The sequence below is a fragment of the Sphaeramia orbicularis genome, chromosome 21 (genome assembly GCF_902148855.1).
Source record: "Sphaeramia orbicularis chromosome 21, fSphaOr1.1, whole genome shotgun sequence".
Taxonomy (NCBI): domain Eukaryota; kingdom Metazoa; phylum Chordata; class Actinopteri; order Kurtiformes; family Apogonidae; genus Sphaeramia; species Sphaeramia orbicularis.
The window spans coordinates 56,816,074-56,837,014 of record NC_043977.1 but is presented as its reverse complement, the minus strand read 5'-3'; the positions used below and the strand labels follow the sequence as shown (position 1 = coordinate 56,837,014).

At 37.0% G+C, this 20,941-nt stretch overlaps 1 protein-coding gene across 2 annotated transcripts in view; it reads left to right on the top strand.

Moving 5' to 3' along the window:
* The first annotated feature begins 428 nt into the window (after window positions 1-428).
* nms (neuromedin S) overlaps window positions 429-20,941 on the top strand; it is a 33,666-nt gene continuing 13,153 nt past the window's right edge. For both annotated transcript variants that reach the window (XM_030125647.1, XM_030125646.1), the window contains exons 1-5: window positions 429-675; window positions 6,006-6,052; window positions 15,346-15,405; window positions 18,880-18,906; window positions 18,992-19,045. In XM_030125647.1, coding sequence (XP_029981507.1) covers window positions 603-675; window positions 6,006-6,052; window positions 15,346-15,405; window positions 18,880-18,906; window positions 18,992-19,045 — 261 coding nt within the window. In that variant the 5' untranslated portion in view covers window positions 429-602. The remainder of the gene's footprint in view (window positions 676-6,005; window positions 6,053-15,345; window positions 15,406-18,879; window positions 18,907-18,991; window positions 19,046-20,941) is intronic.

The window sequence follows — 20,941 nt, the reverse complement described above, 5'->3', positions numbered from 1 at the left end:
CTCTGTCTCTCTGTCTCTCTCTCTCTCTCTCTCACACTCACTCTCTCTCTTTTATTTTACAGTGGATAATTTGTTTGGGCTGTTCTCTTTTTTTCTTATAGTGGATAATTTTTTGGGCTGTTCTCTCTCTTTTTTTTCTTATAGTGGATACATTTGGGGGCTGTTGCGCCTCTGGGCCACCGTCCTAAAGGGTTAACTTCCTCCAGTTTCTGTTTCTTGTCTTTTCTTTACAGAGACAGTGTCCATTAGATCCTACACTTTTTTTTATTTTATTTTAATCCTCCATACCTCGGTACCAGAGGGAGGATGTGAGGGGGAGGATGTGAGGGGGGAGGATGTGAGGGGGAGGATGTGAGGGGGGAGGGGAGCTGGATGTGCGCAAAAGGCTGCGTAAGGACGCACACGGCATGATTGGTCACCTCTGCGTAAGTGGAAAAGCCCGTCAACCCGCGGAGGTGTGCGGGTTTTTTTAGCTGCAGCTGGAGGGAGACTAGTGTCAGAGCACACATCTGCTGCCGAGCCGAGCCGAGCCGAGCCGAGCCAAGCGCACCTCTAAGAAGACTGAGACTTTCCAAAAAGTGAGAAGACAAGCGCACAGAGCCATGACTGCGCCATCTGTCAGACAGCTGTGTCTGCTGTGTGTGTTCTGCTGCTTTGGATGTTGGAGTGGAACAGGTAGGTGATGGAACTGTGGAACAGACTGAAGAACTGACCCAGACCGACAGGAGAACCGTGGAACAGACTGAAGAACTGACCCAGACCGACAGGAGAACCGTGGAACAGACTGAAGAACTGACCCAGACTGAAAGAACTGTGGAACAGACTGAAGAACTGACCCAGACCGACAGGAGAACCGTGGAACAGACTGAAGAACTGACCCAGACCGACAGGAGAACCGTGGAACAGACTGAAGAACTGACCCAGACCGACAGGAGAACCGTGGAACAGACTGAAGAACTGACCCAGACTGTAAGAACTGTGGAACAGACTGAAGAACTGACCCAGACTGAAAGAACTGTGGAACAGACTGAAGAACTGACCCAGACTGACAGGAGAACTGTGGAACAGACTGAAGAACTGACCCAGACCGACAGGAGAACCGTGGAACAGACTGAAGAACTGACCCAGACCGACAGGAGAACCGTGGAACAGACTGAAGAACTGACCCAGACTGAAAGAACTGTGGAACAGACTGAAGAACTGACCCAGACCGACAGGAGAACTGTGGAACAGACTGAAGAACTGACCCAGACTGAAAGAACTGTGGAACAGACTGAAGAACTGACCCAGACTGAAAGAACTGTGGAACAGACTGAAGAACTGACCCAGACCGACAGGAGAACTGTGGAACAGACTGAAGAACTGACCCAGACTGTAAGAACTGTGGAACAGACTGAAGAACTGACCCAGACTGAAAGAACTGTGGAACAGACTGAAGAACTGACCCAGACTGACAGGAGAACTGTGGAACAGACTGAAGAACTGACCCAGACCGACAGGAGAACCGTGGAACAGACTGAAGAACTGACCCAGACCGACAGGAGAACCGTGGAACAGACTGAAGAACTGACCCAGACTGAAAGAACTGTGGAACAGACTGAAGAACTGACCCAGACCGACAGGAGAACTGTGGAACAGACTGAAGAACTGACCCAGACTGAAAGAACTGTGGAACAGACTGAAGAACTGACCCAGACTGAAAGAACTGTGGAACAGACTGAAGAACTGACCCAGACCGACAGGAGAACTGTGGAACAGACTGAAGAACTGACCCAGACTGAAGAACTGACCCAGACCGACAGGAGAACCGTGGAACAGACTGAAGAACTGACCCAGACCGACAGGAGAACCGTGGAACAGACTGAAGAACTGACCCAGACTGAAAGAACTGTGGAACAGACTGAAGAACTGACCCAGACCGACAGGAGAACCGTGGAACAGACTGAAGAACTGACCCAGACCGACAGGAGAACAGTACCAGTGCACAGGAACAACATTGTGACTGTAGTATTTAATCACCATGCAGGAGAACACAGTGGGGTCAAAGCAGCTTACAGATGTGTCATTTAATGGAGCTTTTCTCTGGAGTTAAAAACATAAAATGATGCAGATGACTCCCACTGTACAACAGCATCAGGTTAAAGCCTGTAGACCACATCTGATCCATCTGCATCACACCTGGTGAGGTTCAGTTCAAGCAAATGTCATGTTTCACATTCAGATCAGATCTAAAATGACATGCAGGAAAAAATACAACATAACTTATGATTTATAAACTTTGTTAATGCAAAGAAAGGATTTTTATCAGAACCTTCAGAAGAGGTTCTTAAACTGCACTAATCTTTCTGATTGTTGTATTATGTATTGACCCTTTCATGCAAGAATTATAAGCACTTTAATCAAGATTTTTTTTCCCGAGTGTTTTTATTCTCCTTTAGGCATGAAAAACAACAATGCAATTTAATTTTTTTTTATAAACCTATTTTTCTTGGAGTTACAAAACTGTGCACACAGCTGGACATCATGTGTTTGATTTTAGAAGCAAAGAAATATATATTTACTGATATACTGTGGGAAAACTATGAAATAAAAACATTTTTAATGCCGCTAAGCTGATGTTTTCTCACATTTTAACATACTCAAATACTAGTTATTACTCAAAAACATTTTGTTTAAAAAGAAAAAAAAAACAAAAAAACAAAACAGTTAATTAAAATCTAATAACAATTAATTTTTTTTTTTACACTCAAACATGTTAGTGCAGATCAGGTTTATCAAGAACAGTAAAGTTACATGAATGGTGTGAAATTCCGTGTATGGGATGGTGCAGAAGTGTCTGCTGTGTCGGCTGATCTGGAACTAGAACATGAAAAAACAAGAGAACAGATTTGATCAGCTGTCCACTGCAGTGAGCACTGTGCATGAAAGGGTTCATGTTTTCTAGTGAATCCTATAATTTAATTTGTCAGATCACCTGAAACTGGTGGAATTAGAGACTATATTAAGTGAATTAAACTGAGTAAATTAATAAGTTAAATTGTGTTGATTTTTTGAGAAGTACGTCATCAAAGCTTAATGATAGGCCGATGAGTAGGACGTTACTGTAAAACAGGTGGTTTCCATGCATTAAATTCATTTATTATGAGCTATTCACATAAGTTATCATTGATAAGATTAGCAACAACTCTTGAAAAAAGACTCAAATGTATATTTGATTGTCTTTTCAACAAATCCCTTCTATCATCTGTTAATACTCATTGTTTTGTTCATTTCTTTGACTCACACGACTGAAGGAAATCCTCTTAGCCACATGACTGAACATGGTTTGGAAACATTTCTCTAACATTTTATATTTGAAGAAACATCTGTTTTATCTCATTGTTCTTGATACATTTTTAAGAACAAAAGCTTCTGTTAATTGATATTTAAAGGGAGTTCCAGTTGTCTCATATGAATTAACTGCTTTTATTCAGTTTGTGCTGTGGGTGCACAGCCTGATTTAAATCCCTTATGTGTGTGTTTTTCCTCCTTTAATCTTAAAAATATTGATTATTTCCAGTTGCCAATGGCTTGTTTAATGTATATTCAATTGATATTAATGTGCACTGAAGTATTTACAGTTAAAAATGAACAGATAATATTATCAGAGTAACCTCCTGTAAACTGTGTCTATGCAGTATTATACTGAATGTTTTTAAGACGTACAGGTAGATATTCAGACCTTACACAGGTCATAGTGGAGGAGGGTACCAGTCAAACATACAGTTTTACCACCTAACAGAAGACTTAATGCTTTAGTATTTATTAATGTCTCATTTAATACAAAGGTGTCAGTGAATATATGCATTTAAGTCTGTGAAGCGGCATGAGGACAGCAGCTCAGAGTAACGTCAGCCCAGGCTGAAGCGTCACTTCATTTACCAGTGGAAAGTTTCCGATCTGCTCCACCTTCAGCCAAACCCACAGTAGCAACGACAGCGATGACGTCAGGATGTAAACGCCCAGTGTCCGCATCAGCAGCATCTGTGTATCAGTAACATCAGCTGTTTGAGGTCAGCCACAGCAAGAGTATCATGAAAGTAGTGTTCAGAACGCAAACCTCCACCAAACACAAGAACGGTGTGCATGTGTGGATCCACTCTGTCTGTTTAAATCCAACAGTTTCCAGGTTGTTCCATACACACAAACAGTTGAATCTGGTCCCAGTCATGTGTCTGTCCAATTAGATTCAATTCACATCAATATTAGTTGAGTTCTAATTTTAAATGTGTGGGAAATGGGATTTTCAGTGTTCAGTGTAAATGTCCACAGAGTCCACATTCCACAGTGGATGTGGACAATTTAGTTCCAGATACAAGAGATTGTTCTAAGCTACAGGTGGATCCAACTGGAGGAGAATCGGAGTCGTTTTGAATTTTGGATGAACTTTTCAAAAATGTCTCAGTGATGACAGATGGAAAACTGTAGATGTTGTGACCTTGAACTTTGTCCTACTGGGACCAAAATGGACTGGGTTGGTCCCAGGGCCTAGGCCTATCTGTGGGGAAGAGTTGGGAAAGATGGGTGGAAGAGTTTTACACTAAAGTTGTTAACAAACAAACAAACAAACAAACGAACAAACACGCAAACAAGAAAAGCACTCGGAGCACACAGACCTCCGCCAAGAGAGATCTGCCCCCCTTACTTCATTTTGTTCATTATTTTCTTCATTTTTCTTCATTTTGTTTTTATATTTTCTTTATTTTTGTTCATTTTGTTCATTATTTTCTTCATTTTTCTTCATTTTGTTTTTATATTTTCTTTATTTTTGTTCATTTTGTTTATTGTTTTCTTCATTTTTCTTCATTTTGTTTTATATTTTCTTTATTTTTGTTCATTTTGTTTATTGTTTTCTTCATTTTTCTTCATTTTGTTTTATATTCATTTTTGTTCATTTTGTTTTTATATTTTCTTCATTTTTCTTCATTTTCATTATTTTCTTCATTTTTCTTCATTTTGTTTTTATATTTTCTTCATTTTTCTTTATTTTGTTTTATATTCATTTTTGTTCATTTTATTTTTTGTATTTTCTTATTTTTTCTTCATTTTCTTCATTATTTTCTTAATTTTTCTTCATTGTGTTTTTATTTTCATTTTTCTTAATTTTGTTCAAATTTTTTATATTTTCTTCATTTTTGTGTGTTTTGTTCATTATTTCCTTCATTTGTGTTCATTTCAATTTTTTTTCATCATATTTGTACATTTTGTTCATTTTTTCCTTCATTTGTGTTCATTCTGATGCTGTGAGTCCACTCCTCCTTCTGATTGGACCAAACCCCCCCGATCAGCACCAAAATTTAATCATTTCTTCCTTGCGTCAGTATCAACATTTCCTGAAATTTTCATCCAAATCCGTCCATAACTTTTTGAGTTATCTTACACACAGACAGACAAACAGACAAACGCTGGTAAAAACAGAACCTCTTTGGCGGAGGGAATCAATCTTCAATATCTTGTAGAACCTGCTGGGAACTTATTTTGTTTTTTTGTTTTTTTTACCAAGCACTCTGACCATTCATGGTGCAGTTCCACATACATATGTTGAAAATATCCCCATCCCCCAATGATAAAGAATCCTTTTAAAAATTCCTGGATCCAGACAGTGAGCCGGATCATTCCCAAAATCTAATCATTTATTACTCGTCCCATTTCGGACATTTCCTGAAAATTTCATCAAAATCTGTCCATACCTTTGTCAGTTATGTTGCTACTAACCAACCAACCAACAAACAAACCCTGGCAGAAACAGAACCTCCTTGGTGGAGGTAATAACCAAACTGTCATCTCTGTGAGGGAGGATTTCATGTGTTTCCTCAACTGACAAACAGACAGAGCTGATCGTCTGGGCCTGTAAAAGTCGGACCACACTGTTTTCTCATGATTATTCGAACAAAAACGTTTTATTAACTAGTATGTTGTCAATATTCGTCCTCTAAAATGACTAATTTTGTTTGCTCTGTACGCAGATGCCAGTCCTTTCGATCAGTGGGATGACGGGATAGAATTAAGAAAGGTAATGACTCATTTATTTCTTTTGTTTTCATTGACTCTCTGCAGGGTCATAGTTGCAGCTACATGCACATTCAGATAATTTGTTTTCCACAGCATGACTGCATGTGTTTGAGCTCATTAACCCATAAACACCTGGTTCTACTTTTGTGGCAGTTCCCAAATAATTTTTTTTCTCTATATTTAGCTTTTCTTAAGTGATTTATTGTCATTTATTACGACATAATCCTCTGTAGTTTGCTTTTTTTTTTTGGTGAAAATAATATATTTTCCTATATGTAATTTACTGATCATATAGATCAAGGATGTCAAACTCATTTTCATTCAGGTTCCACATTCAGCCCAATTTGATCTGCAGTGGAGCGAACCAGAAAAATAAAGACAGAATAACCTAGAAATAATGACAACTGACAATTTTTGTCTTTGTTTTAGTGCAAAAAACCCCATTAAACTATGAAAATACTTACTTTTATAAACTATTCAAACAAAAAAGATGTGAATAACCTGAAAAAAATGAAATTTCTGAAGAAAAATAAGTGCAAATTTAACAGTATTCTGCCTCAACTTCTCATTAGTCCATGTGCATTCTGGATCAGATCTACAAAGACACTAAACACTGAGGAACAGGAAGAACAGAGTTCAAACTGGACTGAATTTTCTTTAGACATTTCAGGTTGTTCATATTTGTTCAGGTTATTCACATTTTATTGTTACAGGATAGTTTGTAAATGTAAATATTTTCATAATTTAATGTTATTTTTAGCACTAAAACAAAGAAAAAAAATTGAAGTTGTTAATTCTAGATTTTTTTGGGCTTAATTCAAGATTTTTTTTGCTAAATTTGAGATTTTTTTTGGCTTAATTCAAGATTTTTTGCTAAATTTGAGATTTTTTTTTGCGTAATTCAAGATTTTTTTACTTTATTGAAGATTTTTTTTGGCTTAATTCAAGATTGTTTTTTAACTTAATTGAAGATTTTTTTTTGGTTAAATTCAAGATTTTTTTTTACTTAATTGAAGATTTTTTTTTTTTGCTTAATTCAAGCTAAACATTTTTTGTGCTCAGTTCAATTCAAGACTGGAATTTTTGCACTTGGCAAATTCATCCCACAGGCCGGATTGGACCCTTTGGTGGGTTGGTTTTGACCCCTGGGCCGCATGTTTGACACCTGTGATATACAGGGTGGGGAAGCAAAATGTACAATATTTTGAGGCAGGGATTGAAAGACAGTGTATGACCAATTAGTTTATTGAAAGTCATGAGAATTTATTTGCCACAAGAAAATGTCCATAATAGAAAATGTTTTTATTCTATGTGTCCTCCTTCTTTCTCAATAACTGCCTTCACACGCTTCCTGAAACTTGCGCAAGTGTTCCTCAAATATTGGGGTGACAACTTCTCCCATTCTTCTTTAATAGTATCTTCCAGACTTTCTGGTAATAGTTTTGCTCATAGTCATTCTCTTCTTTCCATTATAAACAGTCTTTATGGACACTCCAACTATTTTTGAAATCTCCTTTGGTGTGACGAGTGCATTCAGCAAATCACACACTCTTTGACGTTTGCTTTCCTGATTACTCATATGGGCAAAAGTTTGTGAAAAGGTATGGATAATAGTGTTAGGTATGATTATGACATCAGTATATGTTTGGGTTCAAAACAACTGACGTAGTGTCTGCTGAGAAAAAACAACTAAATGTTCATTGTACATTTTGCTTCCCCACCCTGTAGATGTTCATGAAAGCTCAGATTAAAGCTGATGGTAATTACATCAAAAACAGAGAAAACTGAACAAAAAATGAATTTTCAGAAAAATACATCATTAACTGAATATAATCCAAGTGTGTCCACCCACTGTCATTGATCCAACTCCATGGATTTTACTGGTGAATCAATGTTGGAGAAGATGACGGTGTTTCCACGGTAACTATGGAGCCTCTGAACATCCAAATATGGTCATATGTGATGACCATGAAAAGATGAAGAACTGTATTTTATACCAGTTATTTCCATGTATTCATAGGATTAGTGGATCAGCAGGTATTGAACAGTTTAGATCAGCAGATGGTTTTGGTCGTTGGTCGTTGTTTGGGTCTTTAAGGGCTAATGTGAAATGATTTCAGGCTGTGAGTTTGAGGAAAACAAGAACCATGAGTTCAACCAGATACATCCTCTGTTTTTACATCGTAGTGCAGGGGTTTCAAACTCATTTTAGTTCAGGGCCGTATCCTCCCAGTTTGATTTGCAGTGAGCCGGACCAGTAAAATAATAACATAATAATATATAAATAATGTCAACTCCAAACATTCCACTGTGTTTTATAGTGAAAAAAGTCAAATTACATCATGGAAACATTTACATCTATAAACTGTCCTTTTAAAAATGTGAATAACATGAACAACCATGAAAAAAATGAAATATTATTAAGAAAAAGAAGTGCAATTTTAACTCTATTCTGCCTCTGCTTATCATTTGTAAATGTGCATTAAAACTTACAGATCACAATGGATCTGCAAATACACCAAATATTTGAGTAAATGGCAGAATATTAGTAAAATTACACTTACTTCTCTTAGGACATTTTGAATTTTTCTTACTTTTTGTGAAAGGCTAGTTTGTAAATGTACACAATTTCATGTAATTTATCTTTTTTACACTAAAACAAAGAGGAAAAATTTGGAATTGTCATTATTCACAGGTTTTTATGGTAGTATTTTACTGATCTGACCCACTTGAGACTAAAGCAGGGCTTTATATGACCCCGAAAGTAAAAGTTAATGACTAAAGTTGACTGTTAATATCTTCAGTGTAATTTTTGCATTTCACTAATTCATCCTACGGGCCAGATTGGACCCTTTGGTGGGCCAGATTTGGCCCCTGGGCCGCATGTTTGATACCTGTGGAATAGTATGTTCATCACTGAGTTTTTCAGTTAATGACACCAGATAAATAGCAACTCTAAAATCTAACTCCTAGAAACTGTTCTGAGGTAGTCTGACGGTTAAGATGTGTGTTTATAGCAAAATGTCAATGATCGATCAACCTTTTTAACCAGCCTTTTGAGGTTTTAATCAACCTTATGAGGACTCAGAGTACATAGAACAAAAATACTTTGAGAAAACAGAATTGAAAATATAGTGAATCAGTTACGACAGAACAAGTTATCTTTGCTAATACAGAAAAAATCTAATATTAAAGCTAGATTTTTGACTTACCACAAACAATCTCATAACTATCAAATGTGTAGTTTAATATTTAAGAGAAACAGCCTTAGTCCTGAGTAGGGATGGAACCATATGAACACTTCATATCACAGTTATTGTAACCAAAATTATCACAGTTATCATTATTATTGCAGTATTATTGAAATTGTGCTCAAAATGTTCAAAAAGTACTGATACATACAGTGAAATAATTTAACCAAGTTGTATTTTGGAAAAAAAAAAACAACCAAAAAAAAAACCAAATACAATAATTGGTTCAATGTCCCTTCTGTGTCAGAAACATTCCAATATTAACCCTTAGTGGTCTGAGTCTATTTTGTCTGTTTTTCAGTCCTTTTGATTTGGCCTTTATATACTATAGAAACTAGAAGCACTCGGAGAGCGCAGACCTCCGCCAAGGCTGATCAGTGGCCCCCCCCGTGGGCCCCCCCACGCCAAGGAGGTTATGTTTTTGCCAGGGTTTGTTTGTCTGTCTGTCTGTCTGTTTGTTTGTCTGTCCGTTAGTGTGCAACATAACTCAAAAACTTATGGACAGATTTTGATGAAATTTTCTGGTCTGCGCCCCCCCCCGTGGGCCCCCCCACCCCCGATCACCACCAAAATTTAATCATTTCTTCCTTATCCCATTTCCAACAAACCCTGAAAATTTCATCCAAATCTGTCCATAACTTTTTGAGTTATGTTGCACACTAACGGACAGACAAACAAACAAACAAACAAACAAACCCTGGCAAAAACATAACCTCCTTGGCGGAGGTAACAAATGTTTACTATACCCATGTTTGGGATCTGTTTTTTTCAGCATAACTTCATCTATGTCATCTGTCTATTATTTTTTCACTTTAACCTACTATAAAAACATAAAAGGAAAAAAAACACAAAAAAATATAAACTCCGATTTGAAAAATGTATATACTTTATTGCATAAATAACACACAGAGGCTTAACGAACCATGTCAAAGACTTTAAAAGTGAATATTGGTTCCAAATATTAGGTACAGAAAATTAAAATTGTAATAAATTCAAACTATACTCAAATATTTGACATAAAAGCAGATCTGTACATAGGGTTTTTCCTCTAAAAGTGCGGTAATCAAACACAGTTATCATGAGAATTAGAATTTAAACAGTAATTCTAACCGTCTATGATTTCACCACGGTTTATCGTTGTACCGGTAATCGTTACATCCCTAGTCCTGAGAGTTTCTGGAAGGCCAAGAAGAGTAATTGTAATAATAATGCTATGAGCGTCCACACCCAAGAGTGAAATCAATCAACGAGTTATGGTGATAAACACAACAGAACAATAAGGCTGCGTTTACACGGAGCTGAGTATCTGGCAAAACGGAAAATTTTCTCTGCACTTGTGCCTATTGTTTACATGACAACTAACGGCCATGTGTACTGAATCGATGGTTTGTAAAACCTCAGGCCAAACTGTAAACCTCCATTTTTGCATTTGTGTGTAAACAGAGGACAAGGCAAGGCAGGTTTATTTCTACAGCACATTTCATGTACAAGACAATTCAAAGTGCTTCACATAAAACATTAAAAACATTACAGCAGAAGACATGAGAAAAACAAACAAACAAACAAACAAACATCAGATAAACAGATAAAACAGATAAAAAGTTTTAGCTTAAAAGAACCAGTGCAGATCTGAACTGATGAATCCAAACTGTATTCAAATGCAGCTGAGAACAGGTGGGTCTTAACCTGGGTTTAAATAAACTGAGTGTTTCAGCTGATCTGAGGTTTTCTGGGAGTTTGTTCCGGACATGTGGAACATAGAAGGAAACGGAGATTTCAGATGGATGTCATAGTTTCCAAAGGAAATATTCGACCACGTCACATGTGAGGATACAGTCTAGAAGAAGAGCATGGAGCTGATGAGTGAAGTTCCAAGTATTAAAGGAGAAAAGAAGGACATTTGGTGCTAGCGAATGTTAGCATCTTAGCTAATTAGCGCCCACTACATCTGCTAAACAGGATCTTCATGTATGTACTTGATCTAGAATAAGGCTTTTATGAGGTGTTTCCACATCTTCATACTTCATATTTTGTTTATCAGTCCTTTATCTGTTCAGTGGAAGGTAAATGAAGTCATAATTTACGTCCGTGCACAGCGGTCTTCATGAACTAAAGACAAAACAAGACTGAAAAATAGACCGCAGCTGTTGACGATGACAGAATGAACATGACTGGACTCAACAGAGTTCAAACTCTTTTCCATCTGCTCCAGTTCATCACAAAAGGAGTTTGTGATGATAAAAAAAAGTCACCGGCTCATCCATTCGTATTGTATTGGTTGCTTGTCTCGGATTTGTTTGGACCAGTACTGGGATAACTACATCCCCATTAGGGCCGTGTATCGGCAAGAATCTGGCGATACGATACAAATCACAATACAAGGATCACGATATGATATCATGATATATCACAGTACTGTTAAAATGCAATTTTTTTTTGTTTCTTTTTTTAAATGTTTATTTCCTTGAAGAATTGAATTACAGCAGAAATCTGCACAAATACTAAACACATTTTTATTTGATTCCAACAGGATCTAATGTTCTATCACCAAATGTTCAAACTGTGTTCAAACTGAAATTCTGTTTCACAGACATTCCAGTTTCAGATCCTGTTCAAATGTTCAGATTTTATTAGTTCACAACTAACATCAGAACAGTACAATCCCAACAAAGGAACAAACATTATTTAATAAGAGTGTTAAATAATAATAAATAAAAGAAAAACAAAAAAGAAAAACCAAAAAACAAAAATGAACTTCCACAATATCTGCATTTGAATAAATACCTAAAATATCAATACAGTACTTTTTAATATCGATACAGTATTGTGAAATGAAATATCGCGATATACTGCAGAACCGATATTTTCTTACAGCCCTAATGCCCTTAGGTTCATAGCAGAAGAAACATTTTGTTGTGATTGTTTTTAGGATTGTGATTCTTTAATGGTACTGGATGGTCTCACCACTGCCCTCTGCAGACATGCTCTTAACAGGCTGTGAAAACGCAGATTTTTCTGAAAACAGTCACGTCTGCTCAAGGGTTTTTTTTTGTTTTTTTTTTAACATAGAAGGGGAAATATCTGTTTCTTAAAATACCCTGATATGTCAGTAAACGTAGCCTCTATAAACGTATAACATGTCACATTTTCTCACCTTTTGGGGGGTCATGAGTGTGCTCAAATCTACCCCCGCTACCACCTGATGAGTGTGGGGTACAACATGGATGTGTCATCAGTTCATCACAGTCATTCAACCGTTCACACTCACACCTACAGGTCATTTAGATTGACCAGTTAACCCAGTGTTTTTCAACCTTGGGGTCAGGACCCCAAATGGGGTCACCTGGAATTCAGATGGGGTCGCCTGAAATTTCTAGTAACTGATAAAAAAAAAAAAAAAAAAAAATCACTAATAAAAAATCTATGGTGAGTTGACAGAGACAATCCAAATCCATAACAGACATGACAAACTGTGGTTGTGAAACTGCAGCACTGTGGTTCTGTTTCTGTGTCAAATGTTCATTGTGGTCAGTTTCAGATGCTGCAGCTCTTTCATAATTCATAGTTTCAGTTCTGGTTTGTTCAGTATTAATTGTCCTCCTTGTAAATCCCAGCTGGACTGACTGGACAGATCCTGACCAAGGAAAATCCCATTCTCCCTTTGTGCAGTAATCTACACCTGGATTTACTGCCTCTGTCCACAATAACAGACATTATATAGACTAAATGTCCTCTAAAATTAATGTTTATTTGCAACATATTATAGCAAACTATTATCTGACCAAAAACAAATTAATTTTGGCCAAAAAAATGTCTGGGTTTTGAATGTCTGAGGTCACCAGATATGTGTGATGTTAAAATGGGGTCAGGAGCCAGAAAAGTTTGGAACCAGTGAGTAAACCTGTGAAGACAGAAGCCATGCCAGCTCCACTCAGACACACCCCTGTTGGCGTCAGACCCAGGACTTTCTTGGCGCTGCACCATGTCACCCATACTAAATATTTCAACACATAATGTTGACATTTATCTGAAACCATCTGCAGAATGTATTCACAAAGGCCTAGATAATCCCCCACACAGTCAGAAACCCCCCACCCTGCTCTCACTGATTGTAACTTCATTACTAATAATGGAATTTGTCTGCACTTGAACGTCTGGCCTCAGCTGCTTTTATGAAAACAGTGTGGGTGAAAAGAAGAGGATTAAAGGAAGACTGGCTAAATAAAAGCTAAAATAGTAATATTAGGTATTAACCCTTTCATGCATAGTGGTCACCACAGTGGACAGCTGTTCAAAGCTGTTCTCTTGTTTATTCATGGGTTTTGTTGTTTTAGTTCCATATCAGCCAACACAGTGGACGCTTATGCGTCATCACATACACTGTAAGTCACACATACTGTAACTGTGCTGTTCTAGATAAACCTGATCTGCACTAACATGTTTCAGTGTAAGTCAATTATTTGTTAGAAAAAAAAGTTGTTTTTTTTTTGTTTTTTTTTACATATTATCTCCATGAAAAGAGTAATAATTAGCATTAGAATATGTAAAAATGTGAGAAAACATCAGATTTTATTTCATTGTTTTAATATCAATTTCTGATATTGGGTTTTAAACACGTTTCTTTACTTCAAAAATTAAATGCATGGACATTTTTGTAACTTCATGAAAAAAAACCCAACTTGATCACATTGTTTTTTTCATACCTATGGAGGAATAAAAACACTCAAGAAAAAAAAATCTTGACTAAGGTTCTCATAATTAATGCATGAAAGGGTTAAATAGACATGGTGAAGGTGACAGAGGCTTCATTTGGATGTAGGGATGGGAAATGATAAGAATTTAGTGATTCCGATTCCATTATTGGTTTTGCTTATCGATCTGATTCCTTATCAATTCTCTTATTGATTCTCATTGGGTGAAGGAATAAAAGAGTACAAACAGGTGTGTTTGCATGAACTGTCTGTTATATTTCCATCTGCACAGAAAATAGAACATATACAGAATGAACAAATAATAACAGATGATGCCGGGCCTGGTTGGGGGGGGGGGGGGGGGGGGGGGGGGGGGGTGACAGTGAAACTCCAGACTCTTCACTAATTCCTCTATTTCCTCATTTCCACTACATGGAACCAGTTCGACTCTGCTTGTCTCCTGTTGTTGTGCTCCTCATTTCCTTTCCCCTACCTTCAGAAACTTGTATTTGAGGGGGTACGACGTTTGTTGCTTGCACCAGAACCAGAACTGGGCCCAGATGACGGTCTGGTGTTCACTCTGCCGCTAGATTCACAAGCACCGCTGAGTAGAGAATCAAATGAATCACATGTGAACGAATGTTTGAACAGACTGGAGGGATTCCACCTTTAGAAGAAATGGAAGTTTTGACAGAGTTCAACTGGACCTGATGTGGTCTGTTTGGACCTGATGTGGTCTGTTTGGACCTGGTGTGGTCTGTGTAGACCTGGTGTGGTCTGTTTGGACCTGGTGTGGTCTGTTTGGACCTGGTGTGGTCTGTTTGGACCTGGTGTGGTCTGTGTGGACCTGGTGTGGTCTGTTTAGTCCGTTTTTGCTTCAACTCCATGTTGTCTTCGTTCTGACCAAAACAATGCAGCGTACGCGTGATGTCATCACGCATGCGCAACGAAGGTGTAATCGATAAGCAGAATTGTTAAGCAGGCAAATGATTTCATGGAATCGAGCTACTGGGATCCGGTTCTCAAAAAGAACTGGTTCTCAATTCCCATCTTTATTTGGATGGATGTTGACTGGCTGTCTGAATCCATCAAATCACACAGAAAGTTATTCATTGTTTTCACTCTATATCATCGTCATTCCAGTTCTGCTGTGGACTCCATGAATCAGCTGAGGTAGAACAATAACATTCAAAACATTATGTTTTCATTCTTGGTGTGGATGGCCATTTAGAATGTTGGAAGAAAAAAAGAAATAGGACATAAGAATAATATACTATTCATAACTTCTGAGTGAAACATGTTTTGTTTGTTTGTTTGTTTGTTTGTTTGTTTGTTTGTTTGTTTGTTTGCAGGTTCGAGGTATCCAAAACGATAATGATTTGAGTGACGTTTTGTTGAGAGATCCAAATGAGGTAGGCTCAGTCGATAGAAAACACTACAAACATCTTCCTAGCACTAACAGAGACATGAACTCCTGCCCCTTCAGCTCTGCTCCATGGGACCTGATTTCAGACAAAAAAAAAAAAAAAAACGCCACTTACATGATGTTTGTCATTTAACACTTAATTTTATAGTGGAAGACAATCACAGTTTGTGGTAAAACTGACTGAATTATCAGACTAAAAATATCTACATATACAGACTACACCCCTGGACACAGTCTGTTCAGAATCACTAAATGTGTGTCTGCAGCTTCGACACGACCAGACTGTTGGGATGTTCATTTCCTTTAGTACAGGGCTGTCAAACTCATTTAGTTCAGTTTCACATCCAGCTGAATGTGATCTGCAGTGGGCCCAACCAGTAAAATAATAACAGAATAATATATAAATAATGTCAACTCCAAACTTTTCTCTGTTTTAGAGCAAAAAAAGCTCATTTATAATATGAAAAGGTTTACATCTGCAAACTATCCTTTCAAAAGATGTGAATAACATGAACAAACTGAAAAAATCAGTGTAATTTTAACACTATTCTGCCTCAGTTTATCATTTCCACACGTACATTATAACGTACAGATCACAGTGGATCTACAAACACACAAAACATTTAATAACAGGCAGAATATTGTTAAAATTGTAGTTGCTTCTCTTAAGACATTTCAGGTTGTTCACATTTGTTCAGGTTATTCACATTTTTTGCAAAATTATATTTTGTTTTAGTGTAAATATATGAAAATATTTACATTTACAAAGAGACAAATGTGGAGTTGTTATTATTTTTATGTTATTCTGATAGGATTTGACTGGTCCTGCCAGTGGAGATGGAACTGGTCTGAATGTGGAACCTGAACTAGAAGGGTTGGTAATATCTTATTGTAATTTGTGCATTTCACAAATTCATCCTAAGGGGCGGACTGGACCCTTTGGTGGGCCAGATTTGGCCCCTGGGCCGCACATTTGACACCTGTGATGTAATACTTCACCTGGTTCTCCAAGAATGAGGTCAAATATACAAATGTAATGGGCTGTCCAGTGCAGTCCAGTGAGCTGTTTGACACTAAACTACTTCAGTGTTGCTTCACTGTCTTGATGAACTTTCTTGTTTAGTAAAATTACATTTTAAATTGACAAACATCATATGTGTAAATGGTGGCACAGTTTAAACAGAATACAAAAATGGTTTGTCCCTCATAATAGACCGCCCAGGAAGAGAAAGGACGTCACCTTTTGACAGCTTAGTTATTCGTTTTGTGGTGAATACGTTTTCATATGTGCAAAATAAAAGGGTAGCTATCATATAACTGTGCCTGAAAACTAGTTAGTTTGTTCTTCTTCATTTGTTCAGACTAAGTTAAGCTAACTCACTGCTAGCTTCAGCATTAGTGGACCAGTTTTAGCTAATGAAGGTAATGCACTTACATGTGAAAGTCTTCATCTTTTACATGTTTGATCAATACATGAACAGTTACATGTCATGACATTTAGGTCTGCAAATGAGGGCAAGAGAGAGAAATGTGCTTTTACACCCACAAACAAAATTACAGCGGCATATTAGGGCCAGATGAGAAAATAAAAACACTTGTCACTATGAGAATAAAGTCCTAAAATATTGAGATAAAATCCATAATTTTATGACAATGAAGTTGAATACAAAAAGAGTCATAATTTTAGGAGAATAAAGTCAAAATATTAAGAGAATAAACTTGTAGTTTAAAAAAAAACCCTCATAATTTAATGAAAATAAGGTTGTACTTTTATGAGATTAAAGTCATAATATTTTGGGGATAAACCAACGATATCATGAGAATAAAGTCATAGTTTAAAAAAAAAACAATTCATAATTTAATGAAAATAATGTTGTACTTTTATGAGATTAAAGTCGTAGTATTTTGAAAAGAAATTTGCAATAGTGTGATAAAGAGTCATAATTTAAAACTTGTAAGCCTTAAGCTTTGTTGATGACAGAGTTTGTGGTTACAGCGGAACTCTGAGACTAATGACAATGTGTCGATGGTGGGCGGGGCTAATAGGCTCAGTATTTGGTGGGCGGGGCTAATAGGCTCAGTATTTGATGGGCGGGGCTAATAGGCTCAGTATTTGATGGGCGGGGCTAATAGGCTCAGTATTTTGCCATGTGTGAACCCCAAATGAAAGTGTGACCTCACAAAATGTGCCAAGTTCTCCAGAATGTGACGAGTGCGTACGATTTTATGTAAATTATATTTTTTCCACCTGTTTTTAAATTACGACATTGTTCTTGTAACATTAAGGCTTTATTTTCAAAATTGACATTTAATTTAATCTCATGAAGTATGACATTATTTTTGTTAAATGATTTTTTTTTTAATTATGACTTTATTCTCATAATATTATGGCTTTATTCTCGTAAAATTCTGACTCTTTTTGTATTTGACATTATTCTCATAAAATTACGGGTTTTATGTTGATATTTTACGACTTTATTCTCGTAGTGACAAGTGTTCAAAAAGGAGAAAAAATGCATCAGTGTTTGACAAAAAGTCTGTTGGCTTTGTTATGAGGGTGATTATTTGTTGCTTCATCTCAGATCTTGCTCCTGTGGCCCTTCAGTGTCCTGTGTACATGTCAGGGCTCTCAAACTCCGTTTCTTTCAGGTTCCACATTCAGCCTGATTTGATCTGCAGTGGACTGAACCAGTAAAATAAGAACAGAAAAACCTAGAAATAATGACAACTGCACATTTTTGTCTTTGTTTTACTGCAAAAAAACCCATTAAACGATGAAAATAGTTACTTTTATAAACTATCTAAACAAAAAAGATGTGAATAACCTGAAAAAACTGAAATTTCTTAAGAAAAATAAGTGCAATTTGAATAATATTTTCCCTCCACTCCATGTGCATTCTGGATCAGAACGACAAAGACACTAAACACTGAGGAACAGGAAGAAAAGAGTTCAAACTGGACTGAATTTAATACAGACATTTCAGGTTGGACACATTTGTTCAGTTTATTCACAGTTTATTGTTACAGGAGAGTTTGGAAATGTAAATATTTTCATAATTTAATGTTATTTTTTGCACTAAAACAAAGACAAATATTTGTAGGTGTCATCATTTACAGACATAATGTAATATTATTGTTTCCCATCAAACCCAGTAGTAAATCTGCAGTCGTTCTTCTGTGTGGGTTCTTCTGCTGTTATTATTGGACTGTAGATCAGATTGGTCTGGATGTGGAACCCACACTAACATGAGTTCCACAGCCTGGACTGTGGAATTTAGACACTTTGGAAATTCATCCCAGGGGTGGGACTGGACCCTTTGGTGGGACGTGTGTTTGAGACCGCTGCCCTAGTATGTACCATGTGTTCTAAATGTGACTCAGCTCTGTTGTGATAGTTTTACAGCTTTAATAAACTAACAGTAATCTGAAGTTGTGTTTTTTTGGGTTGTTTTTTTTACAGGAGAACGTCCAGAATGTTTTCAAAAGAGTAAGTCTTATTCCTTCATCAGTTTCAGTGTCCACACGTACTGTATGTTCAGGAGCACAAATGACTTTAAACTGTCCTCTTCCAGTTCCTGTTCCATTACTCTAAAGCACGCAACTCTGTCGGAGCAGTACAGCAAGAGGTGAGTACAGGTACAAGTACAGGCTGAAGTACACTTACATACTGAAGTACAGGCTGAAGTAAACTTACATACGGAAGTACAGGCTGAAGTACACTTACATACTGAAGTACATGCTGAAGTATACTTACATACTGAAGTACATGCTGAAGTACACTTACATACTGAAGTACAGGCTGAAGTACACTTACATACTGAAGTACAGGCTGAAGTACACTTACATACTGAAGTACAGGCTGAAGTACACTTACATACTGAAGTACAGGCTGAAGTACACTTACATACTTAAGTACAGGCTGAAGTAAACTTACATACGGAAGTACAGGCTGAAGTACACTTACATACTGAAGTACATGCTGAAGTATACTTACATACTGAAGTACATGCTGAAGTACACTTACATACTGAAGTACAGGCTGAAGTACACTTACATACTGAAGTACATGCTGAAGTATACTTACATACTTAAGTACAGGCTGAAGTAAACTTACATACTGAAGTACAGGCTGAAGTACACTTACATACTGAAGTACAGGCTGAAGTATACTTACATACTTAAGTACAGGCTGAAGTAAACTTACATACGGAAGTACAGGCTGAAGTACACTTACATACTGAAGTACATGCTGAAGTATACTTACATACTGAAGTACATGCTGAAGTACACTTACATACTGAAGTACAGGCTGAAGTACACTTACATACTTAAGTACAGGCTGAAGTAAACTTACATACTGAAGTACAGGCTGAAGTACACTTACATACTGAAGTACAGGCTGAAGTACACTTACATACTTAAGTACAGGCTGAAGTAAACTTACATACGGAAGTACAGGCTGAAGTAAACTTATATACTGAAGTACAGGCTGAAGTACACTTACATACTGAAGTACAGGCTGAAGTATACTTACATACTGAAGTACATGCTGAAGTACACTTACATACTGAAGTACAGGCTGAAGTACACTTACATACTGAAGTACATGCTGAAGTATACTTACATACTTAAGTACAGGCTGAAGTAAACTTACATACTGAAGTACAGGCTGAAGTACACTTACATACTGAAGTACAGGCTGAAGTATACTTACATACTGAAGTACATGCTGAAGTACACTTACATACTGAAGTACAGGCTGAAGTATACTTACATACTGAAGTACAGGCTGAAGTACACTTACATACTGAAGTACAGGCTGAAGTATACTTACATACGGAAGTACAGGCTGAAGTACACTTACATACTGAAGTACAGGCTGAAGTAAACTTACATACGGAAGTACATGCTGAAGTACACTTACATACTGAAGTACATGCTGAAGTATACTTACATACTGAAGTACATGCTGAAGTACACTTACATACTGAAGTACAGGCTGAAGTACACTTACATACTGAAGTACAGGCTGAAGTACACTTACATACTTAAGTACAGGCTGAAGTACACTTACATACTGAAGTACAGGCTGAAGTACACTTACATACTTAAGTACAGGCTGAAGTACACTTACATACTGAAGTACATGCTGAAGTATACTTACATACTGAAGTACATGCTGAAGTATACTTACATACTTAAGTACAGGCTGAAGTACACTTACATACTGAAGTACATGCTGAAGTACACTTACATACTTAAGTACAGGCTGAAGTACACTTACATACTGAAGTACAGGCTGAAGTACACTTACATACTTAAGTACAGGCTGAAGTACACTTACATACTGAAGTACAGGCTGAAGTACACTTACATACTGAAGTACAGGCTGAAGTACACTTACATACTTAAGTACAGGCTGAAGTACACTTACATACTGAAGTACAGGCTGAAGTACACTTACATACTGAAGTACAGGCTGAAGTACACTTACATACTTAAGTACAGGCTGAAGTACACTT